At 36.0% G+C, this 27,300-nt stretch overlaps 1 protein-coding gene across 1 annotated transcript in view; it reads right to left on the bottom strand.

Moving 5' to 3' along the window:
* LOC135083032 (inactive dipeptidyl peptidase 10) overlaps nt 1-27,300 on the bottom strand; it is a 255,916-nt gene that overhangs the window by 52,787 nt on the left and 175,829 nt on the right. The window contains exons 5-6 of the mRNA XM_063977796.1: nt 7,287-7,414; nt 276-502 (exon numbers count right to left, since the gene is read on the bottom strand). Of these exons, the coding sequence (XP_063833866.1) occupies nt 276-502; nt 7,287-7,414 (355 nt within the window). The remainder of the gene's footprint in view (nt 1-275; nt 503-7,286; nt 7,415-27,300) is intronic.

The raw sequence follows: 27,300 nt of genomic DNA, 5'->3' as shown, positions 1-27,300 counted from the left end.
GTCACCTTTAGAGAGCTGGGCAAGGTTGAAAAACAGCGCAGCCCGGGACTTGCTCTCGAGGCAGCTTGAGCTGAACCTCATGGCCTTTTGTTTCCTGTATTTTTAATTTACTCTAGCTTTAATTTTAAATTTTGTAACTTTTAAATTTTGGCTATGGAAAACAAATGATTTTTATTTATTTATTATTTATTTATTTATTGCGTTCCATTTTACGAAGGGTTATGTAAGACTTCAACAGTCCTGTATTAATGATTTGTCAAATATCACAAACTTACCTTCATACAGCCAATCCGGGACACCATTATGAATCGTCCCGGGAATCCCCGTTTCTGTCACCCGGTACCCCGTAGACGACCGGGGGGCCGGCCTGTAGTAGATGTCGTAATCTTTCACGGTGATAAGCCCGTGACCCTTGGGGGTCCATGTGGCCAGTAGTAAGTGGGGCCCCTCGGTTATGACGCCCCCCACCTCGTCTGGTAGAGGGGTTAGGGGGTACGACTCTCTGTAAAGAAGGAGACAAGTTAATGGGAGATTTTTAGTATAAAAAAAAATATAAGTGCTGATTGGTCAAGCACACAGAAATATACAGATTTTCGTCTTCTTATCATCAGGTCATTTAGTCTCCATTACACAAGGATAGTCCCAATTTACCAAAGACAATTTCCCTCACGCTGGTCAGATGCGTTGGGGAGGCCTGATATTCCCATGATATCTCCCTTAATCGCTTCTTACGACATACAACAGCAGTCTTCTCCCTAGTTTCAATGATTATAGCCACGATAGCCGAACGGTGAAGGGTTCGGAGTGGCCGACTCGAGATCCGAGTAACGCGGGTTCGAATCTCTCAAAAAAAAGAATCTCTTTTCTCGACACTTTATGGAAGTTTCTACGACACGATACGAAAAAAAAAATTTTAACAAAGTGAACTTCTCACTTGAATTGATATCCACGCCATACTACGAGTATTTATCTAGTTTTGAATGAGTACAGTTCTATGAACTAACTAAGTTTATGCTATTAGACCATAAATATCCTTGGAAACTTTGGCTCTACATAATTATTATAAGTAAAAGTCCTCCTGTTCAGATAATACAGTTCACTATGTAATACATGCCATTCTGCCTGGCTGAGGCAAAAAGTTATATTTAACCAAGCGAGGAGGTAAAAGAATATACTATAACACGATGTTATTACTTTTAGCCGTTCTCTTCACACTTGACATACAGTTCAAAGGAGTAGGTTCTCTAGTAGTGAATTATCTTTACAAAAAATATGTTAGTACCAAGGAACACATGGTTATTATTATTGATCTTATATCTTTTGTAATATTAGTCATCGTTCGTTTCAGCCAAATGACGTCCACTGCTGGACAAAGGCCTCCCCCAAGGATTTTCTTATCGAGCGGTGCTGCGCTGCCCGCATCCAGGTTCTTCCAGCGACCTTCATCAGATCGTCGGTTACTAAGTACTAGTTATATCAAGTAGGTAATGTAGCAGCGACATCATATCAGTATTTATTTGTTTTATAAAAGCACCTGTAATTACTCGTAGTACATAAGATGTCACATTATTTATCTTGATGTGTCGTTGTCTGTACTTATAGTGAGTTTTGTCCAAAAGGCTGGGTTGCATCATCTTAGGCGGTTATCACACTGCGCCGCGCTCCGCCTCGGTCCGCGTGATTTCATATAAAAAATCCTCGCGCGCGGACGCGTTGTCAGTGTGTTGTGCCGCGCGTGTTTTCTATACAAACTGAGGTACTTGCATACAATGATTAAATCTGTCGTCCCGGAGCGCGGCGCAGTGTGATAATCGCCTTACTATAATATTGACAAACGTCAAATTCAATACAAACAATATCGGGTATCGTTAAAGTTAAGGTCAAATTTCGGTGGTACAACTCAGCCTAAGCCTTCAAGATGGACCAAGTTCGTATGTAGGTGACGTTTCACACATGCCAATTTTATATGTGAATTGAGAAATTAAGCACTAAACGGTTCAAAAATACGTCAGTTTCAAGCACATTTCTTTGTGCTTACCACTACTACGTAGTACTTATTATTATTCTGTGCCACTACTACCACTGGATCCAACAATAGAACGCATAGCGAAGCATGAGCGCACTGAACATGGCTCTACTATGCACATATTATGTAAAGCGGTTGCAATACATTCCAACCAGGGCTGTCACTAAAGTATAACCAAGATACGGAAAAGGAAGAAAAATTCGCTTTGTCGGTAACTTTAGTGTTATAAAAGTCAGGCTATTTTTGCTGTGGTGCTAAATTAAAAGAATGAATAAAAAGCTAAAACAAAATGTTTAAGTCCATTATTTTATAGTTGTTCAGGTTGTTAAAACACTAAGTTTTGTTTAAAAATAATCATCTATGTGTTAATTGGGAAGAACAATTGCTTAATGAATAAATAACCTTTATGGCGTAAAAGTCCATTATCTAACTTTTTCTAGTTTATAGTTACGTTAAAAGGTCGTAACCTACTACAAAAATAATTCAGTCTAAAGAATTGAAGTGTCATATTTACTGGGATTATTCCAATTAAAATCACTTTTCTTTTTACAGACATTTTTTGATGTTGTTTTTTGGATTGAACCACCGTAAAACAATAAATTAACATTAGAATCTACATTGCACTCCACAAAAAACTAATTAAAAAAAAATTTTGAAATTCAAATATGTGACAACCCCGACATGCTAAAGAAGATAAGGTGGGCACATACTAGCGGCCATTACCATCTCGCATAATATGAACTGGAGTCCGCATACAATCACTTGGCTTTGCACTTTGCTTGCATACACCGCAGAAATTCAATTTTAATTTTAGATCCTCTTTCTGCACCTACGTGAAACGACCTTTACAGCTGTGTGGACATTATAATAATACAAAGTTATACTATTGCTAACCAGTCACTTACATAATATACCTAAGCTGACTGGTTAGCAAATTTTTGTATTAAGAACGTTAGGCTTTCCGAAAAAAGATCATAAGGATAGTGATCTGAGAAAGTACGAACCAAGCATATCGAGTTAGCACTGTTATGTAGGTACCTAGTGTATGTATTGCGTAGATTTTTAATAATGTGACGCAACATAAAGTTAAAAATATGTTTTTTTCAAAATGGGAAAATATAAAGCAAGGAAGAGATGATTTTATCATGATACTATCCTTAGTCGAAAGTATATTAAAACTTCCGATTAAATTATACATGCATGAGCGTTTTTTGGTGAAGTCAAAATTGCGAAAGTTTTGATTAAGCCTCAGTCTTATATACCGAGCTTAAAAATAACAACGTGGACCAAAATGGATCTGTATGTAATGTCCTGTGGTTCCGTCAGATTAAATAGGTCCCATTTTGTGTTCCCATGGGTTGTCTGGAAGAGATCGCTTCATAGCGATAACACTGCCTGTTTGTACTTGTCCATGTATTTCTTTTACTAGCTTTCCGCCCACGGCTTCGCCCGCGTTGAATTTTGTCTGTCACAGAAAAACTTTATCGTGACGTCCTTGTTTCAAAAACCGGGATAAAAACTATCTTATGTCCTTTCCCGGGACTCAAACTATATCTATGCCAAATTTCATCAAAATTGGATCAGTGGTTTAGGCATGGAAGCGAGTCAGACAGACAGACAGAGTTACTTTCGCATTTATAATATTAGTATAGATTTCTTCTTGTTCTTGTTGTGGTGTGCAAATAAAGTTCTCATTATTATTATTTCTTCCCCAGGAATTCCTAGAGGGCGACTAAGGGACGAGTATGTGAACATCAGTCCTCCCCAACCCGTCTGGCCAGAGTGGGCAGTGTAGCCCAAATCCCCATTTGTCTCTGGTAATAAGAGGGTCGTGCTCTTGTAGTAGAGACTAAATGACCCGATGATGATGATGTAGAGGTGACACTTTTGAAGACGTCATCATTATCATCACCATCACCATAGAGGAATTTGGTTATATGTATACTCCAAGTCATCCGATCATATGTAAAGGTTGCAGAAAAGCGCTGGACCTGAACGCTGCCAAACACCCAATCTGAGAATCATTGGGGGAGACCTATATTCAGCAGTGGATTTCCTGTTGCTGAAATGATGATGATACTGTCAACAACTAATTGATTCGATTGCAAGCGAGAGGGGTAGGTATTTTGAAGTTATTTTAGCTGGTTCTCGCTCGCGCTGTGACTCAATTTTGATTCTAAACAGCATGTTTACTACTTGCATAGATCGTTTCATCCACGAAGACGCGCTCCACCAATTTTTGGTCGAGTGAAGCGCGGGGTGCGGCGAGTTTGATCCGAGCAATCCGAGCGTCGTTATTGTAGTGTGCGTGTGCACTCATGGATAATTTTGCGTGTACTGATAACACTCAAACATTAGCGGAAGAATGGTGGGGCGCGGGCATCTTCGTGGATGAAACGATCTATAGTAAACTTAGAAGTATTTGGTACCCTACAATCTACACAGTTTTACTACCTACTAGCGCAGACTACCCTCATTCCAGAGTCAAAACGATGTAGATAATAATGGCTTGAATTTAATTTAAACTTTGTTTTTAATTGTTCGTGTAAACCGCTATGTGGGACTGTCTTCCAAGTTTCGTCTGTTTTAATATTATGAAAGCTAGCAAAGAACAAATGTGTTTTGGAGGACTAATGATACCTGCTATATCGTAAACAAATACATACATATAAAGTTTCATGACGTATGTTCTTTCTTTTTTAATAAAAAGTAATAGTTTAGTACCTATTGTTAAACGTTTTGTAAACTTAAAATAACTTGTAAGAACAGGCTTGAATCTGTTCATAAGTGAACTTGAGTGTTTCAAAATACGGGCCTTCAATGTCAACTCAGTTGATTTCAAATTAAGTCTTAGGGCCAACTTTATTATCTAAAGATAATAATATTGTAATAAACTTCAGAATTGCAAGTAAAGACTAGAATATTAAAGGAGACCAAGTTTCAATGGTCCATTTCGTGGAATTGCGACAATACTGGTATTCCGTTCCCATGTGGCTGGGTAGAGTCAGTTTTTACCCGCATTTTGGGTTCTAGTGTAAAGAGAACAAATAGCCCACTGTCTATAAAATACCTGAGATAAATCGAGTACGACATGCAGATTATGACAGAAACAAAACATAGCGGCCGCGAGTTGGCTTGAGATGGTATTATAAGGGCTCGCTCATACTGGTGACTTTTGTTGCCGTAAGACGGGTTTTAGAATCGCTCGCTGATCGTCGGCGCTGACAGATCAATATGTATGTAATTGAAGGGAACGTTCCTGAGTGACGCTGATCGCTCGGCGCCGACGCTTTATACATTTCGGCGTCAGCGTGACTCTAAAACCAGCCTAACTTTTTCGGAGGTGCGCGCACGTAACGACGTGACAGTGGTGTCATAACAAAAAGTGCGCCAGTGCGCGCGAGCCCTAAAACTGTGGAACAGCATGATTATAGCACTTTTTTAGCATCAAGTCATTCATCATCATCATCATCATCATTACAGCCACAGGTCGTCACTGCTGAACATAGGCCTCCCCCAATGATTTCCACATCGCCCGGTTGGTAGCGTTCAGCGTTTTCCCGCTACCTCAGTCAGTCATTTTATAAAATAATCTTTAAATTAGGAGAAACGGTGATGTAATCTAGTCAAATCGAATAAAAATAACGGTAAAGGTATAAAAAGTATTTACTTTTAGAGAAATTTTCCTCGGGAAATCTTCTGAAATGGTCAGTCTGTTCTATTATTAGCTGTGGTAAAATTAAATAACGATTTTCATGGTCCATTTCTTTCGGCAGATGTTTTAACGGCTCACTACTGGGACTCGGGGAATAGCGCTCTTTTTCAGCACGAAAATGAAAAGATGTCGGATTTGCGCACCTTAAATATACGTTGGTATGGTCCGAACCACTGGATTGCGGCAACTTAGAATAAAATCGTTATTTTTCCTAGCAAATAGAGTCGCTCAGTTGAAAGAGCAGTCGCCCGGCAAGCGGAAGGTCGTGGGTTCGAGTCCCGCCTTAGGCAGTTCGAATTTTTCAAGTTGTTTATTTAAAATATGTAAAATTTAGAATAAAATATCACAAAACTTCACATTTCCTTAACTAGTTTTCAGACAAAGATATGAATTTAAATATTTAATTGCAATTATTTCTGACTGAAAAAATACCTGTCTATATGCCTAGTTTGAGTTTGAGAATTCACTACATTCCTACACCAGTCATCATCATCGGTTTTATCCCTAACCAATACAATTAGGTATGTTAGAGCATAAACTGTTTGTATGAAAACAAGTATACAATATGCATTATTTTACAAAATAAACTATCAATTTAAGGCGACTTCTAAAATTACACGAGTCGCTCGGCCTTCCGTAAGCGCCTTTAAGAGCATAATTGATTTTAGTCCTATATTGCCCCAGTTTGCTCCCCAGCCAATCAACCTCGTCGCCATTCTTCCATAATTTATGCAAGTCAAAACCCACAATGGGCAGATGCTGAACACAAAAGATCGCGCAAAAAAGGCCTTTGTTGCTTTTACTTGTTGTTTGGACTAGACAGGTATTTTGAAATAATGCTAGGACGGTTGAATGAATTCGGTACTAAAATCGCTTTGTAGTTAAAATTCTGTGTCATGGCATATGTTTCCATCTAATATTATATTTGTTTGGTTTTTAAGTTTTTCACAATCATCAGTTCAATATACTTTAATCTCCAATGCAGTAGGCTGCTTCTCTAATTTACCAGAGGCAAAATAGGAGATGAACCGTTTAGAATCCCTGGAAATTAGGAGAAGAGTGCTTATAAATTATATTCTAAATCGTTCGTTTGTTTCGTTTCAACTAAAAAGTCCAATGCTGGATTTTCACGACCGGCCCTGCGCTGCCTGCATCCAGGCGCTTCCCGCGACCTTCACTAGATCGGCGGTCCACCTAGAGCATTGGTTCCCAAACTTATTTGAGACGCGCCCCCTTTCGACCATACAAAAATTCCGCGCCCCCCCTCCTCCAGTCAAGATTATTTATTGGTCGTATCGAGCGCGCCCCGCTTTAAAGGTCTTTGCGCCCCCCCACTTTGGGAACCAATGACCTAGAGGGATGCCGGCCCACACTACATCTCCGCTCGCTCGTGATCCACACTCGAGAACTTTTCTGCTCCAGCCATCAGCTCTACGAGTTATGTTGTTCCCCGCCCACTGCCACTCCAGTAGTAAGTAGGTAATCATGATTTTTGTGGAATGCCATTAATATGAAATGGTGATGATTCAGCATAGAGGTACTTACGTAGTGAGTATATCGTACACGGTGTACCGGGCTAGGTAGGAGTGGCGGTGGATCCTCTTCAAGCCCTGGGCCAGGAGCAGGAACCGTCGGTCCGCCGACACGGAGAACGATGCTGGCTCCAACACTCTCTGTAGAAGAAGAGCATATTGTTGTAAAAACTCATAAAACTAATTTATTTTTGCAAGTAGGCTTTTAAAAAGCACTTTTACACGGCCCAGTATTAACCCTACCACTGCTTCAGGACAATAAATAGGCCAGTGATGAGAAGAAGCCGCGCAAGAAACTCAGTCACTATCCAGTTGAATCCAGTTTCAGTGTTAGAGGCACGGGGCTATAGCTCTTTTTCAGAAATTAGGATTCGTTAGAAAAGGTCATGACATCATTGGAACTTAAAATCACAATAGTTTTCCAGCCATGTTTCTTAAATTAATTCCATTGTTTTCTTATAAATATAATGTTAAAAGAACGTTTAAAGACATGATTTAGTAACCAATTCCACGCATCACCAGCAGACGACGTATCCATTTGACACTACTGGCTTCCATGTATTCTATGAAATAGCTAGCAACATGTGGTCTGAAGCAATTTCGTAGAAACCAGTGCGTTGCAGTGACACGTGTCGCCTGGTGCTGCTACGAGATTGTAGGTACTTTGCTTTAAATCACAGATAATATAATACTAGTACAGATGCATCATCCCATACTCGAAATGTGGCCGACCTAAGTCTTGAAAATGCTCTGGCTCGTTTGTTGCCTACTGGTGATAACAGATCGCGCTAGTGTGCCGCAGCGGACTTGACCGTCCCGCGGTTCGCGACCCGCTAATGCTTTCTAGCAACTTGAGCGGAGTATTTATTTGGCGTGCTAGGTCAAAAGATGGCGCTAAAGCCAATACGTTTACTGCTTTGTTTATGAAGACATGTAACTAAGCAAAAAACAGATTAGAGACGCTATTGAAAATTTCGACTTGGTATATTAATGTCCAAGTAGCACAATGATCACAGCTGACGCTCAGTATCCAGTACCGTGGGTTCGTGTCCCGCTACGAGTTTATCATCTTAAAACTATTTGTTTGTTTTATTTATTTGTTTTATTTTATTAGGTATATAAAACAGGACAATATCGAAACATGCAGTAATAAAGGTAGATATCAATAAAAAACTTATTTTTTCCATAAATATTCAGAAATAATTATTATGTAAAAAAAACATAACCCTCCTTCTGGAGCAGTCAAGTAAATATCAAATGAACTGTTCGTAAAAAATACAAAATCCAGTTTTAGTTTTTCGTACTCGTATCGTAGTTTATTCAAAAATATGCCTACATTTTAATCGACTTGCACATACATACAGGTTTAAGATTTAGGATTATCTGTGATTTAGGTTTAGGTTTTTTGTTGCATTCGTTTACGCGTCACTCGCGATAATAATAAATAGCACCTACCTATTTATTTACGAGTACCTAATAATACCGTGCTGGCACCTAAGATGTTTTTAGCTGGCACAAAATATACCTAGGTGGCAAAATATTATTTACCTACTTATTTAATTATTATTTTACTGATGTTTTATTCCTTCTCTCTCTCTATTTATCGTCGCCGAACACGTAGAATTTCGTCCAATTACACCATGCTACCCATCCTTATCACTCGCGCGTAATTGTATTGCTGTCGCGCTCGCTCACTCACTGTGACGGTCCGTCCCGTCCCCGTCGTACGGGCTCGGCGACCGGACTATAGCATCATTTTCGATTCACTTACACGTGCTGCGTGAATGGCTGGCATGCATACCTACTAAGTATATTGACGTCACTGGGATTGGGAGTAGCCCCAATGGATGGGTACCTGCCTACCAAGCTTGTTTTCATTTAGCGCGCGACACTGGTCTTTTTAAATAAGTAGGTAGATTAGATTAATAATTCATAAATTAATCGTGTGCGTCCAGACCCGACCAGCGTCACCATGTCGCTGATGTAACATCAGCGACATGGTGACGCTGGTCGGGATGTGCTTATGTGGAGGGGTTGGTGCCTTGCATCCTGTAAATGTGTCGAGAGTCTACCATTTGTGCCCGGTAAGGTTGCGGAGTACTTAATTGGTGAAAATGGGATTCCGCTGCGGTGATGCTTGAAAACGTTACTGCAGCAGCGACATGATTATTGCCTATTAGCCTTGGCCAGATTTAAGGTGTTTGTATTTGTGCCTTTCCATGGTCAAGCAGCGACGTTTGAGCCCCCCGTGGTTTTGAAAGGTTGCGGGTGCCGCTGCGGTAACGTTTTGGGGATTTCCATTTCTTCGAACAACTTTATTTATTTATTTACTTACTTAAGGCTCACAATACAAGTTACAGTCATATTTAGGCACAAATAATAATACATATACTCAACATCAAATAAATCGCACCTTCCGCGACGCGAACTTTAAAGATCTTCTTCTGACACAATCATGGTGCCCCAACAGTATTGGTGTTATTTGAAAGCCCAATAAATATCCTTAAAGAAAAACACATTCAATTTCTTAATAAATGATTAACATATACCATAAATGTGACTTGAAAAAAGACCTCACTTTGGGCTCACCTCTGGGATCAATTAGACCAATTTTTATGGTTATAAAACCAAATAATGATCTCACGTGTCCTCTTTAACCGATGGATAGCGATTAATCCCAACTTAACAGTTTTATAGCCATAAAAGTTGGCTCAAGCGTAACTACCTATTTTTTTAAGAAGTGACTGGATCCTTCTGAAGACACATTTTTGGGGTAAAACCCTTTCCTATAATGAAATCAAGTTTAGAACTAGGCTTTTAAGTAGTGCCAATATTGGTGGGAAGTGGGGATGCATACATTTAAAAATGCTTGTCGCGGGATGTGCGATTTATTTGACGACGAGTGTAGATTAATCTAAACCGCAACTCTTAACTCTTACTTAACATGATGTCGTGTGCACAGAATGAATTGAAAATTATGAAATAAAGAGGGTAAATAGTGTTAGTTTAACTCATTTTATGCTTAGTATTTAATGTCTTGACTTTATATTCAGGATAATTATCTCTTCTGAATTTGTACAACTTAGAACAGAATAGTTATAACCAAAGAAGAGTGTTCAGTGACAGTGTCATTAAAAGTCTGCACATTCTGGTTATAGGGTTGTAAAAAGAGGTATTGTTTTTATAGATTTGGAGCGAAAATATTTTTTTGGTAGGGTTTCGGGATTTGTAGCGAGTGTTAAAATTAAGAAGGGAAAGAAGATTAGGTGAATCAAGTTCAGAATGCAAAATCTTATGCAGACAGACAAGTTCAAGACATTCACGTCTGGAGGCCAGAGACGTCATTTTGAAGCGCTGCAGTCTTGCCCTGTATGACTTATATTCGCGACCCAAACCCAATCTGAAGCAAAGAATATTCAGAAAATTTCTTTGGTCTCCCTCAATTCGGTCTGAGTGTACCTACATTGTAGAATGGCGACCAGATGACAGAACCATAATCTAAGATGCTTCTGATCAGTGAGTAGTATAGGCATATAAGGGTAGATTGGTTCTTGAAGACCCTTGTAAAACGTGTGACAATATGGTCGTAATGACAACGAAATGAAAGACCATCGTCAAAGTACACCCCCAGGTCTCTGACGATGACACTTGAATGAAACTTGATGGACAGATGCGAGTTTTTGTTGGTAGGTGGCAAATTAAAAAAAAAATAACGCATGGCATATGAATTAGATGGGTTACTGTGAAAATAAAAAATACCTTCTAGCTCTTAAACCGGATAAAAAGGGCGCTCTGTGATTGCAGTGACAGATGTCAGAAAATTTTGAATACCTATGCCTAATTTTCGATGAAATACCTAAATCATTTTACAACTGAAAATGGCTTACTTATTTCGAGCCTCAAATAAGGCAATATTTAATTTATTTATTTATTTATTTAGGAAAACCAGGGTTTTACAGTGTGTAATAATGACATAAGATAGGCAACGAGTAAACCACTGATAGGTTCCCACAGATAAAAACAATTTATAAAATTTAGTGAGCCTTTGCACCAGGGTTACTACATACTACGTACTACACTACTATAATATACTACGTACCTATACCTAAATAAAAGGTATTGGAAAACATTGCCAAACAGAAAAACAATTTAGCTGTCCTTAAAAAAACGGTCGCCTAGCTTTCACCTCGCCACAGCAATACTAGTAAGAAGATAACTGCTTTTTATGGTAATCAATCTGCAGTGGTTTTATATTCAAATAAATGCATACTGAATTTTTACTTTCTACGACTTGTAATTAATCTACAGTATTTTTGCGCACGGGTTATGCATAGTTTATTTTTAAGAAAGAAAGAAAGAAAGAAAAAATATTTTTTCATTGCTTTAATAGGTAGAAATAAAGAATAACAATAAATTTTTTTTCTGAATTTGCTTTTATGTGTAAAAATATTAAAAATTATATAAATGAATGTAAATGATGCACAGATTTTTGCAGTCAAAGGTGGTTTTGATTTCTTTCAAACAAAAAATATTTTTTTAAAATCGGTTTTTGTTTGACAGACAAATCGGTAAACATTCATAAAAAAATTTATCAGACACATATAGAATATTATCCCTTTCTATTGAAGACGCTAAATAACCTTATTAACTGAAGTATAAGTTGGTCCTTAATTTCACACTAAAACTTTTCTTCGTAACGTTAAACATGGTAAGGCTTACGATTTAAAGAGATTGGCTTGGTTGTTTGGGCACATAAAATATGTCGCTGCTTGACCATGGAAAGGCACAAATATAAGCTACTTATTGAGAAAATTTAATCTGGCTAAGGCTAATGGGTAAAAATCATGTGGCTGCAGTAACGTTTTCAAGCATTACTGCAACGGAATCTTATTTTCTTCAATTACTCCGAAATCTTATTGGGCAAAAATGCTAGATTCTCGGCACATTTACAGGATTTAAGGCTCTACCTTTTCCATGACATAAGCACATCTTGATCAGTGTCACCAAATCCTCGCTTGCCTCTCTAACTGACGTAACTGACATTTTGCAAAATTTTCAGGCGATTAGATAGATCGATTCGTCTTGCGAAATTAATTAAGATGGTGTAAATAACTCAGTTTCGAAAAAAATGTCAGAGACGATATCTCTGAGGTAACGCACACGAATGAATCTGCATTTTGATTTTAAATAAGTGAAATACAACTTGATGCAGACTGACATGTATTTGGGAGAGAACTTGCTTAAGGATAATTACCTACTGTCTACCGTAACATTCGCTGCCTGCCGCTCGCGCACCCTGCTTCTACTTTCAATGACGCCAATCCAATGGGCCGCGCGGTCGCGTCTCGGCGTGGCCAGCTAGTAGGTAGGTAATTTATGATGCGTCGCCGCAGAGTAGCATAGCGTAGCCGGCTATGGAGCGTGCGAGTGAGACAGCAAAGCTCTCACTTTGTTTATGTTTTGGCCGATTTTATTAATTAACAATGGAATTAAACAGGGGATTAACAATGGGTTCACTTTAATAGGTACTACTAGGTTAAGATTTTTTTTATTTGCTATACATGTCTTAAAATAAATTAAATGAGTAAAAAAAACATTAACTGCACCTCTGCACCGCACTTACCTACTAACAGCTCTCTGCGTAGCTGAAAGGTTGACTGGCGGATAATGCTCTTAACATTATGAACAAAAGGTGGACCTTAACAAAAACATTATTATGGGCAATACAGTTTATAACCGACTACACCAGAAAAAGGGTTATGTTTTTCCAGTGTATTTAGATTAAGATTCGTCTTAATTATTATTGTGAGTGACACTGGGTAGGTTATCATAATTGGAAGGAAAACAATCGAACCTTTTATAGCCACGATAGCCGAACGGTGAAGGGGTCGGAGTGGCCGACACGAGATTCGAGGAACGCGGGTTCGAATCCCACCGCCGCTCGACTATTTGTGGTGAGCCCACTCGTAACACAAGATCATTTAGTTTAACACGAGGGGCTAATGGGACTATTAGTAATATTTGGAATACAAATTGCTAATAATCTTAAAAACAAAGAAAAAAAATTGTCGATTTTAGGCACCACAATGTTAGACAAATTATAGCCAAACTTTTGTAATGCTAATTTGTGTTTCTTTCATTTTTATTTGAATGTAGATGTTTTTTTTTGCATTTTACAAGAAATATGACAATTAATAAAAATAATAATTTGTTGCAAAAACCAAACCTATTTTAGTATTTTTATAAGTGACGAAATAAAGCAGCAGCGATGAGCGCCATCTATTACATCATTTGTAACTAAATGCTACTGCAAAAACGATTGTTTAAGACTTCAGTTGTTACTAAAGATAAAATTTTATTATATGAAGAAATATTGTTTATTTGAATCATTCACTGTGTTTAAATGAACAAATTAATGTGTAAAACATTTTTTCATTATAGTTTACTGAGCATTAGTGACTTTTTACAAACGTCTTCAGAAATTCGATACTTAAGTCGCCATCTAGTGAGATTGATTTGGAATGATTCAAGATTTATAGGCATCGGGTTCCCGTGCTTTAAATGTACCGAAACAGAAAAAGATTATATAATATTATTTTGAGTGTAAGATCAATATTTTATATCCTATTTATTTTTAGAAATATTCCATTTCCGTTTGCAATTAATCTGTCTGTACCCAATAGGTATTCCCAACGTCTTAAACGACTCAACATAATCCAAATCGATTCCAACTTCGCAAATGTTAAAGACAACTTACTTTACTAATTCAGCCGGCGTATTCACGGTCATGGTGTGACTAACCACAGTATGCTTAAGTCAATAGCTGAACTTCGTAATTGGGTATTGTTTATTAACGAGCCCTCAGTCGCGTGAGACCGCGCACGCAATCTAAGCATTAGAAGAACATCGAGGGGTGAATTACGTGTAATGGAAACCAGTTTACTTGTACGGGAATATTCCCAGTTATAGTTCCCACCGCTACAACTCCTGTGTAGCCCGCCGGCGGGACTATTCCCACCTCTCGTTCCCACCGTTGCAACTCCTGTGTAGCCAGGATCTACAGCTTGACCGCCAATAACCCAACCAGTGAAGGGCAAGTTTTTCCCGGGGGAGAGTTAAACTGTCATTGGATATTCCGAATAAGTATAATTTCGTTCCGGCGTTTTCTGTAGATAGATAGTAAGGATCTGTGAAGCAATTTCAATTTAATTTAACTAACTCGAATGTAAGTTTTTCTAGAGGGGCCGGATTAATAGGTCCGCACATAAGACTCGACTCCAATCTTTTCATTTACTCTGCAACAAACTTGGCCATTGGTTAGTATTAATATTTTTTGGCATGTATTTAAATGATCTTTTTAAATTAGCTAAAACGGCAAATAAAAAAATCTAAATGGTCATCTATTTTAATGATTGATCCTCTTTCCTTGAGACATAAAATAAATGAAATCGATCGATATTTTAACCTCTTTTGAACTACGCAAAAAAATTTTGAGATGTAAAAATTATATCTGATCGTTACTTGTTGGTCCTCAAAAATAAGAGAAATGAGCACCAAATATTCAATAGTGTGATACTTTTTTAAATAATTTGATTTGTATAATTTTTTTTTGTCTATATCAAATAATCTTCAAAATAATTATGTTATGGTACTTATTTTTATTAAATTGTAGTCAAAGGATGGAAACTATTTAAAGGCACTTGATGTTCAAAGATTTATTTTTTATTAAAAAAGCAAACTTAACACGTTCACACTGCGTTATCGGGTCGAATTGACCTTAGGTGCTGGATGCGTTGGTGCGGGATGGATATATTAGGTCTTTTCAGTAGTACGAAAGATAAATATTGTTTTGCAATTGTTTCGTCAAACACAGTAAATATTTGGAAAAAAAAACTTCCTTACGACCTGATGTCGCACTAAAAGTAAAAAAATATCGTTTAGTGCTTTTATCGGGTCTAATTGACCCGTTGACAGATGACTCTATGGTCACTGATCACGTTTGAGATCGGTATACTAAGAGAAAATCAACCATGCGATTTGAAAAAAAAATAAAGAGGTAAAAATTATGATGTAGGGTTCAGGGATGCCAGAAGTATAAAATTATTTTACATAGCGCCTCTAGTCCCAAACTAAGCAAAGCTTGTAATTTAAACAAACATGGCAATGTACCATTCTGCTTGCTTATTGGCCGCTAAGCCCTTGGCCAACTCAGTAAACGATTAATGACGGACGATTGTCACTCAACCACAAAGTATCGAGTAAATTAAAAGATATTTTTTAATTAAAAATATTAACCAATAATATTTTTAGTTAGATCAAATATATTTTAAAGTTAAGTTATACTTAGATCGAAATGTATTTATTAGGTGATCAATATTAAAAGGCAAACTTGATATAAAAATCATCAAATTAACAAAATTAAAGATCAATAACTAAAAAAGAGGATCAAATATTATTTTTGTTTACTAAATATTAAAAGAGTATGTTAAACATAAATATTATGTTACCTTAAATGAAGATCATTCATAATTTATCCGTAGATCAACTAATATAGACCCAATAATTAATATAAAGATAAAATATAATAAAACACATCATATAATTTTAAAAGTGCACATACAAAAAAGATCAATTAGTTTTTAGAGGATCAAATAATATTGTCCCATATTTTTTTAGATTCCTTTGCCTTATGTGATAAGTTCCAGGCTGTAATACCTATAAAGCAATAGAAATTCGATAGAAACCGAGCTAAAGCTTTACGAAAAGTTGCGGTTCATTTCGTTAGAGGATTTTTTAACAAGGACCGTAAAATCCATTTTTCTTGGTATTAAAATACATACAGTCAAGTTAAAAAGATAGGCCTAGTTGTTCAGTCTGGAAATACGAGCACGGTCATGGGTTCGAATCACGCAAGAGACAAATATTAATTTGATGAGCATTTTCGCATTTATACCTACGAGTAACAATCTTTAAAACAGTGCCTACATTAAGGCTGAGTTGCATCACCTAACTTTGACCGTAACTATGTCGATAACCGGTGTTAATTGTATGGAGTTTGACTTATTTTTGAAGTTTGACAAAGTTAAAGTAAGATGGTGCAACCCAGCCTAAGTTTAGTAGTTGTCGATGAAATAACTATCGAAATTTGCGATACCATAAAAATTGCGAACTTAAATTCCACATCAATACATAGAACTGCAAGGATAAGATTGATTTTAAAATTGCCCAACAAAATTATATTTTCATGCACAATATCGATATTTTAGTTATTCTAAAAAAACTATTTTGGTATCTAAAATACTTATCATGCTAATGAGCACTAATGACGGGCATAAATTATTCTTCACCAAAACAAATCCATTTCAAACTACTTTCGACTTTATTCCGGTGAACTAAAGTTGATAATTATTCTTCCGGTGCAGAACACAAGATTGAAATTAGTAGCAATTAAGTATGGACTGGAGAAAACAAATTTTCTATGTTCATTAATCATTCAAAAGCAAATTATCTATGGCGACTCAGCTGTTCGTAGTATAGCGACAAAGAATAGCACAATGCTACATTTTTCTATTTTATGCATTAAAAAGATTGTTATTTGAGTTAAGTAAACTACAGGATTTCAAAAATATACACGTTATTTTTCAGGTAAAATTAACATTTATTCGAGAGGTCACGTTTATTTGGCACTTAATTTTAAGGACTTACTTTAGTCTTGTTTTTCTCTAAAATTAAATATTAAACAACGAATGAACTTAAAATATGTTATCTTCTGTAAACAATTATCAAAATAAAACATAAATCTTACTTCTTAGTTATAATATAAAAAAAATGACAGCACTTGAATATTTGGTATATTCACTACGTACGTTTGCAGTCACTGCATATTTGTACGCAGCAAGTAAGGTATATTGGTTTCTTAAATTTGCAGCAACAGTACTCGTTCGCCTTTTCAACCGAACGGGACAGATTGCACACGTCTTTCTAACACCTGGATCTGGATTTGGATAATTTTTTGGTGGTAGAGGCTCGGGCATATCGGCGGTCCTACTCGCTCGATAGGATTCTATCATTGTAAACGCGTAGTTTCATTTCTGGGAGGACTAATTCACGTACTAGCGAGGATAAAAACCGGCCACGACTGATCTCGCCCTTGTTTATGCGTACGAAATTTTGTTACATAAACACCGTAGCTACGTCTGTGAGACGTCGATCGCTTCGATACGGAGACATATGAACATGCCGCGGACGCGAAGTCGACTGTTGGCTTGCGACGCGGAGGGAGGAAGGTAGCAGGAGAGGCGACGCCAAAGGTGGCGTGATTTTGGAAATATTTCAAAATGAAAATTTATTACGTCTGAGAGACGTATAGGTCGGTAGTTAAAGGTTAACCCTAACGATCGATATAATTTTTATTATTTCGATATTTGTATTTTTATACAGGGTGTAATTTTTAACAGATTTTAGTTAGTTCGATTCCCGGATGTGGCAAGCAAATTTTTGGAAATCTTTGAATGCAGTTCTATTTCTTTTAAAAAATAAAGGAATGTTTTCTTTGAGAAAAAATTTCTATCTACAATATTAAGAGTACCTTCCCTCCAGGTGGCATTACAAAATTCCACCCTGTATACCCCGCCTACTGCCACTTAAGTTTGGTTATTCTGCGGGCTATGTCGTCTCGTATGCCACGGAATAAGTACTAGTACCTACTTAAATAGATAAATTATATCGTCAGTGGAAAGGATATAATATAGTTCTGTCATACAGCTATCATAAAAGTGTAGCGTAACTTTTCCATACCTTCCAGCTGTTGTCTTTCTTTAGGAAGCTTTGACAGTAACTTTACTCGTATTATGCATTTTATTTACTCCAAATAAATAGCTATACACACAAAGAGCTCTTTAGAACGCATTTGAAAGCCTTTGTTTAAGAATAAATGGATAAGTTCATTGTAGCTACTGAAATGGTCTGCATCTGACAACCAAATTAATGTGGGTGACTATGCGAATAAGAGAATTGCGAAAAAGCTAAGCTTATTAATGATAGAGGATCTCCGAAAACTTTCCAGGGTTCCGTAATACACAAGGAGAAACGGAACCTTGAAGTCCACGCAGACTACTTATGGCCGGCCAATAGTTTGGTCGGCTTCTAATATTTTTTTTATGAGAATTTGGCCGATACAATATATGGGTGTAGTGTGCGCACTTCCATACTTGTTAAAACTTTAAACTTACATCTTAGTAAACATAGAAGTAAAATAAATTAATTATGAATTGTATATTATAGTAGGTACCTAGCTCCAAAATAACTACATATTTATTAACCCTAGCAAGCGCCCCGTAAAAGCAAGCCTGAAAAACACAGGCTTTTCATTTAATTAGTGATGTTTATTCATCATGTTTCTATCGATAGTAGATATTAGAATACTGCCACCGTTAAGCAATAAATCAAATTTTTTGATATTTTTTTTTATTTAGGAGGCATACCTATCTATTATTAAATTATTTTCAGGGTTGGAGTGTTCTCCACTACTATTTCTTTTAATATTTTATGTTACGATGAAATGCCAAGAATAAAATGAAACAATGGTACCTACTACACATTCACCAATTACTAGAAACACTCGCTATATTCTCGAATTTCCCAAAATGCTAGCCGTACCTTTTCACGCTACTTGACTCGCAAAAGACAGGTTCGCAGAAACTAAAAACAGTTATTTCAGATAAAAATTCTCTATTCTTGAATATTTGGATCGGAAATATCGTCAATTTTCCGGAAGAAAATTCTATTGATTTTCACTTGAACAACAGTGTGAATTTTGTTAACTACCTTTTATGCTCGTAATAACTACATCTTTTTGGTAACTCTGACTGAATTATTTTATTTTTCATAGAATCATCACCATCATCAAGTCATTTAGTCTCCGCTGCAGGAAGATGACCCTCTCTAATTTAGCAGAGGCAAAATAAATGTCGAATTTGGTCTATACTACCCAAGCTGACTAGGCACAGTATATACCTATATTTTATTTCACTACGAGTGCTTTGATAGTATCAATTATACCAGTTCTCAGAATCACACAATCTATATCAAATTACGGTGAACATAATCGATTAATGGAATCGATATTTCCACAACACTACGTCCAATATTGTTACCGTCCGTCAGTGGCAGGAGCGGAATAAATTGTTGTCCAGCCAACAAGTGGGAAACACTGCCAGACTGCGATATCGAGGAGCTAGTAATAAATAACAGCTCTTTTGTGTACCACCCTACGCTTTGTATAATAGACTCTTTGTACGAATAAAAAAATTCCTTGAACTGGTTCATGGAAAAAACTAAAATTAGCATGAAAGCTGGCTTTGTTTCATTTGTTTGTTATATTGTTTAGATTTTTATTGACTCCAAAATCAATCATCTTCGGTCGGATTATGTACCTAATAAACTTTACTATAAAATAAAGTATTTTAGTTATCGATTTTATTTAAAAACATTATAATGATGTAACAGGCGCCGTCAAGATGGCGGCAGCAGTGAAAAGCATTTTTTGTGAAAAAAGAACTACCTATAGAAGGCGAGACAAGACTGTGACTGTTTTAATTTTGTTGTTGAACTTTGGCCTTAAAACGTCGAATCGATATTCGTTTTCTTTGTATCCGTTTTCCTACTTTATTTACATTCCCTCTTTGTCAGAATGTACTCTTTTTTTTTCATAGAAGTTTTACGGCTTTGGATAAATATCCATACGGCCAATTCTTTCTTGTATTGCACTGTTTGGTAAAACATCTCAGTGTTTGGTTCTATGTTCTTCTATGCGTCTGTGTCTATTTTGTTCTCCGCATCACTACAGATTTTGTAAGGATCTAAACATATGACAGCCGAAAAAGGTAGGGTTACTTATTGTAGGTAAATAAAATAAAGAAATATGAAAAGCGACTGTTACTGAAACACGCTGCTCAAACCAGTGAACGGATTGTGCTGAAAGACACCCAAATATTTATTTTAACTTCTTAATAACCTACTTAAGCATTAACTATGAAAGGTTCTTCCCTTCTATGATCTGAGGTTCTTCTCAACCCATCTGGCCAACAGCGTAAGGAGTGTATGTAGGCCGAATGCTGGTACAGGTTTTAATGAATTTGAGTCATGTTCTTGCAGTGTAGTCGAAATTAACTAAAGTTATGATGATGATGTATCAAGAAAGTGAACAAAACTTTAATTCAGACCTAATTTCATCATGATCATTATTTCAGCCACAGGACGTCAATTTTTTAACATAAGCCTTCCTATAAGATTTTCAGATTGGCCAGCTGGCAGCAGTCTCTGATATAGCCCGACGGATTAGCAAGATAAAGTGGCAATGGGCAGGGCACATAGCACTCATTGAGGGCCGATAGGACAGTAGGTTCTGGAATGGAGGCCATGTAGAAACGCAAGCGTATCATTGTGTGAGGCCTATGTTCAGCAGTGTACGTACTGTGGCCGAAATGATGATGATGATTAAAAAGGTCATGAAACTGGGTCTTAATCTGTATAGGCACATAACTAATGTGCCTAGTTATCGTGACCTAGTATTTCACAGTGATACTAAGTGACGCGTCACTCCCCTCCCTAGCCGAACGCTTCATTGGCCACGTTATTTATTGAATGACCGGCCATTTCTCTTCTTCATAAATATACGTGTTTTTCATGTAAATATCTGGATTTTTCTTGGAAAACATTTTGTTCTATTAAGGAGTTGCTTAATAGCGCTTGTTCCCAACCAGTCACACTAACACGCACAGTGTGACTTGTTGGAAAATAACCCTCCTTCTGGCGCAGTCGGGTAAAAAATCCCATCTATAGTCACTATTAAGGTCATAGCAGACTTATCGACTTGGAAAGGAATTAACACAAGTGGGATGTGTTATCACATAAATAATACATAAGTCTAGTAGATAAGTTAATTTTTGTAACACATTTGTTTGTAATTCCTAAAATAAATAAATAAATAAATAAACACCGTATCGCATTTCGCGAGCTGTCATCGCCTTTCGTGCGCTGTCAACCGCGAGGCAAGACACGTTACGTTGCAGTATAATGCACTTGAATTACCCTACTGACCGCCTCGAGTTGATACAGTTACGATGCGATCCCTTTACGGGATGAGCAGTAAATTGTATACCGACATGAATAAAAGAGCTTCAGTTTCAAGGTATCGTTAGATTTCAATGCTCTTCAAGTGTGGAATGTAATGCAGTTGTAATAGGTACGATATTGCAACAAAAATATAGTCTGATGTGCCCTCGATTGTGTCATCTGGGAATAAAACCAAATCTTATGTTGGGTTGGACTAAGTATCTCTTAAATTAATCTTATTTTCAAAGTCAAAGTTTTTTATTCTGTACTTAGGTCCTTTCCAGGGCGCGCTTAAACAGCGTAAATATGCGCAACACCCCGCTAATCCACGCTAAATTTTATCAGTGTGTGCGTGCGCACCGCATACGTATTGGCGCGCTCACATATCGGCCATTCTCAGGTGAGCTAGTTTTTGCGTGTCCGGGCTGTTAAATCGTTAAAAATGACAAATTAGAGACATGCAAGTATTTTTATATGTTACTTAACAACCCCATCCAGTTGTGCATTAAATCATAGGCCTCTATTTTAAGTATTTGTGACTTAATTAATTTCATGAACCTCTGTTCTCTAATTACCGTTACGCGTCCGCACACCGACTTAATGTTAAAACTTGGCTGTAATTTTTATGTCGTATAGATTTGGTTTACTCCATTCAACATTTTAAAGAGTACAAAAGATTGTCTTGCGCATAGCAAAATATCTATTTAATAGAACCATTCTGTAAATAATTAGAATTAAAAAACTGCTTGTCCGAGCGAAAGTCCTAATTCCCGTGACGTTTTCTGTTTTTGGGCACACAAGCCTAAATAATAATATTTGACACATCATTTACGCGCGCGGCGCGAGCCCTTAGTTAGTTCTAAGACCTGTTAGCAGGTAGACATCTATTGCGTTGGCGTACCTTCGATGAATTGCGTAAGAGTATAATTACCATATCTTTGGTTTTCAATTTTTCTATTTACCATGTCCTTATTTTTATACTCGATTTTTGAAGGTAGATCCACGTTGTTAATTTAAATAGATTCAGTACTTTGGCCTTCATACGTTGTAGTAAGACAGTATTTGCATACGCTGAAGATTTTGGAAATTTTGAAGAAAAACCAACGTTTTATAATTTCCATGTACTAATTACCGTATATTTATAATCACCGTTGTATGAAATTATTACCTACAAATTGCACTCACGATTGAATAAGTATGATGATAAAATATGAAATATACCTAGACTTTCGCATAACAACTGTACGGACTTTTCTTCCAATCTGACCATCAAAATTTTAAAAAACTTTCGTTAGAGTAACCTCGAAATAGATTCGATTTCATGACGAATGTTCAGCTTCAGTTGCTGCATGGTTGTTGGATTTAAGAGTATATTTTAACCCCTAAGTTTACCTGGAGTGAAATCGGGGCTTTCTGATGGCCAGGAGATGTCACCCCTGCATGAAACATGTCTCGTACCAGATATTTATTTTTACTATTAGTATAGTTGATATTTATTAACATCTTAAATCATTAATTAATTCTAATATAACCATTAACATCTATCCATAATACCTTTGCCCTAAGAAGATGAGATTTTCCCATTTATAAGAAGATGAGATTTTCCAACAGTAACACTTACCTGGCGTGATCACATTAAAAACAAAAGAGAACCAATCAACAGACAATGGGACTTTTCAAGGCAAGAGTGTATAGGCACTTTGTACCATCCTAAACTGCATCCTACCTGCTTTGTTATGCATAGAAAAAACTTCGTGATATGCAATGGGTACTGGACAGAAGAAGACATAAAACCCATGTAGACATGGCATCGACTTAGCCTCTCAAATGTAGAAATATTTTAACGTTTTCAAAATAAAGTTTTAAAAATCTTGAGCTGTGCACCTTGGTTTACAAAGTCCACTGAAGTGATACCAAACATCAAAGAGGGTGTGGAAAATCCTGTAAAGCTTACAACCAAAGACTAGACCTTCATGCAATCTATTTGCTGCATCCCTTCTAAATTCTAAGAATTCTGTATTTAGGCTCAGGAGAAAGCGAATAGCATCAATCTGAAAACTTATTGTAAAAGAATCGAGGTGACAAATCATGGGATATGCTGAGCTGGAACTGTCATTATTACAAATTCAATTTAATCTGGCTGATGGCTGATCGCAGAACGATTAAAAAGAGGAAAAATCACTTAAATCTTTAATAAATTTTTCGATATAATAATATGCTTATCCGAAAAATCAAATTTGTGAGATCTACTGATCCATTATCTGTACGTTAAATCGTTTGTACCACATTGAAATCAAATAAATGATGATTAAGATTCTGATGAAATGTGACACGTAGCCCCTTCTGGCCGAAACTAAGTGTTCCTGTTATAGCCTCGATTATTGCAGTATACTGAAAATATCTTGATACAATAAGTAATAGAAATGAGTGTTTTTCTTTTTTCAAAGGGTTATTAAGTTTACCTACAGCGTTTTTTATGTCGCTATATATTTATATACAAATTTATCGATGCAAGATATTGTTTTCTTACTATTTTACATATTTTTTCTAATTACCGTTAGATTAAGTATTAGCCTTATCTAATTACCGTGACCATAAAATTTTTGGGTCTCATTTACGCGAAAACCGCTTGGAATAATTTGACGCCTTAACGATTGTTAAATTCGTACTTTTCATGTGTTTCATATTTAAATGCGTTTAAGTCAATTAAGCCAAATTTCAAAAATGATATGGTAATTAGGCTGAGAACGCCTAATCGTGAGAATGACCGATACAAACCACGCTCGGTGCGTTTCTATGAAGATGACCTACTCATTTGTATTTACTCTGGTAGACTCTGGCTTAAACACGTCTCAAATAGCTTGCCCTACCACCACTACGGAAAAACATAATACCACAATACCTATGGGCTGCTGCTGAAAAGAAGTGGCGGAACAAACCTTTGTCAATTGATAGGGACTAAAGGTTTCGAACTATTGTGTTTCTTATTGAACAGTTGACAGTTATTGCACGAAGGTATCATACATATTGACAGTGAAAGGCTTCATTAAAGTTATTTAAAACCCAATGCCAAAGTTAATAAGAAGGAATAGACAAGAAAGAAATTAATAATTACCTGCAGTGTTATTGCGATATGAAGTAGTAAGTAGGTAATCTATTACTACTTATTGATAAATTAATGCTATGTCGTGTGCACGAATAGCTGAATAAAGTCAAAGTCAAAGTCAAAATTTCTTTATTTGTTTAGACTAATAAATAGTTCTTACAAATCGTCATTTTGCTCTTAAGGAGCCTCTACATGTCTCATAATCTTTTTACCCTACCAGCGCTTCGAGACCAACATTTGGCAAGTGCTGAGAAGAAGCGCCGCAACAAACTCAGTCACCACTGTCTGCCGGTTAATATAAATAAATAGAAATAGCAGTAGTAGGTACATTCGATTCAGGAGCAGTTCACTGAATTTACCATGCATTCTTGTATAGTGTATCTTATAAGAATGGGTATACAAAATTGCGTGGCATATTAAACAAGGTAGTGACGTGCTAATATCTAGACTTACAGATTACATACTCAAATACTAGTAGAAATGACTCGCATACATAAGTTGGAATAACTTGGATTGACCATTGGAATTACTAAAGCGTGCGTTTAAATTCTTTAGAATATTAAAATTACAATTAAAATTAGTTTCACAACAGTGGATGAGTCCGGCTCGCATTTGGCCAGTGTTTTTAAGTTTCATCATCATCATTATCATCATGATCTCAGCCTTGGTATGTCCACTGCTGAACATAGGCCTCCCCCAAGCCCCCAATGCTTTCCATGCTGCCCAGTTGGTAGCGGCCTGCGTCTAGCGCCTTCCTGCTACCTTTATGATGTCGTCGGTCCACCTTGTGGGTGGACGTCCCACTAGTTTGGAAAAATATGGGACTATTATTGAATAATTTCACTTACCTACATTACATCTTTTGCATTTTCCTTAGCTTCTGAGTTGAATATTACATAACAGAATTTTCATGCTTGCTTCCCAAGTAGCAATTGGTATTAATGGCAAAATCTTACTTATCTTAACTGTATCTAAATTTACACTTAAGCTAAAACCAAATTAACTTACAATAGAGATTTTTTTCTTTAAGACTTTATATTCTTCATCGAGCGCTACTTAAGCAAATTAAGAATACCCAAAACCAAGTTAAGTATTCTTTAGATAATTTGGTCTTAAGTTATTCTAAGCTTAAGTTAAAAAAATCTTATTTTACTAAATTAAGTTTTTTTGTAAGCTCACTTAATACTAAATAGTATAGATAAAGTATTATTTAAGTGTTGCAAAGTAAATAAAGTATTCGTAGATTTACTTAGGACTTTTTAAAGACCATTGTCTTAGAAATAGTTTTCTGAAGATTAAGTTAATTACTTTTTTACTAGAATTAGTACATTTTGAGAAAAAATACACTTAACGGGACGATTTCGATAAAACAGGATCACGCCTATTAATTCAAGGTAATGCACGAGCACCTGCGTGCGTATTAATTATTGATACAAAATGCGTGCGGTCGCCCGCAAACTAAATTATGCTAACTATTATAAATAAACTCAAAATATGATTTACTAATTAAGTATTGCCTGAATTATTTTCGAAATTTTATGGTAAAGTTGGGTACAACATGATATTATACAATTTAACTAACTAGGTGACAGTAGGCCTGTGACCTTTAATAAATCTTAACATAATAACTACCGAAAAATGTTTATAATAATTGTAATCCACACTTATTTACGCTTCTCAATCTTCTCATTTAATAAATTAGAAACACTGTGTGATTAAATTTAACAAAATTACAAATTGTTAAAAATTCCATAAAAACAATTAAATAAAAACTTTTCATAACAAATACGGCAAAAATCATAATATCCGATATTCAATAAAAATTGCTTATCTCTGAGTGTTGCAATTATAGAGTTCAAAGAATACTTTACGAAATAATTATGCGGGTGTATGTTATAACAAAACCTAAAACGTAAAAACCAATTAAAATCCTATTAGAACCATTTTCGACTTCCACACGGACAATCCGAGGGAGAAATCATGTAATTAATAAATTAGTTAGTAAATGAATTGTTCTTTAATGTATAGCAGCACCAATAATTTAGCAAGACTAAGACAGAATGAAAACTATCTAGTTTTAACTAAATAAAATTAAAGATCTACTTGATACCATATGCACTTAAGTAATACTTCATCAAGTGAATTTTAAGTGTAAGTTAAATCTAATGTTTCTAAACTAATACTATGTAAAGTATAACTTGACTCAACTCTTTCTAAACTAAACTTACAAATTCAAAATCTTCTATACTCTTGCTACATTAAGACGAATTAGAATTACCGCCATTATGAGCTATGTGTAACAAAAAATAAATCTGAAATTAACCTATAATATTATATCAAGAGGACATTTAAATTGAAGTACGTCTTTGTTACACTTTTTCTAGTTGCATAAATGTCTAAGAACGTTTGCATAAAATAAAATATTATTTTATAACCTCAAAGTTTTCTTTATACAATACAATTTCGTAATATTTTATTTATCTTATGAGGTCTTTTTCAAGGCCCTCCTGTTTTATAACATTATCCATTGATTTGACACGAGAAACCACAATGCGTTTTATATTTCCTATGCAAAAATGACATTCACGGTCTATTCTAGACATAATATAAATTAGTTATTAAAATAATTTAATCGCCATTTTCATTAACCTTTATCTAAAGTTGATTTAGTGTTAAAGATCACAATGTTTACTAAATTAAAGTTCCTCTTTAATAAAAAATGTCTTACACAGTTCTTCATGAAGTTAAATAAACCTTAGCTGTAAAAATAATTATTACTCTTAAATAAGTATTCAAGATATCTTCA

The sequence above is a fragment of the Ostrinia nubilalis genome, chromosome 22 (assembly GCF_963855985.1).
Source record: "Ostrinia nubilalis chromosome 22, ilOstNubi1.1, whole genome shotgun sequence".
Classification (NCBI taxonomy): domain Eukaryota; kingdom Metazoa; phylum Arthropoda; class Insecta; order Lepidoptera; family Crambidae; genus Ostrinia; species Ostrinia nubilalis.
Note: the sequence above shows the minus strand (reverse complement) of the source record. Positions and strands in the feature narration are given on the sequence as shown.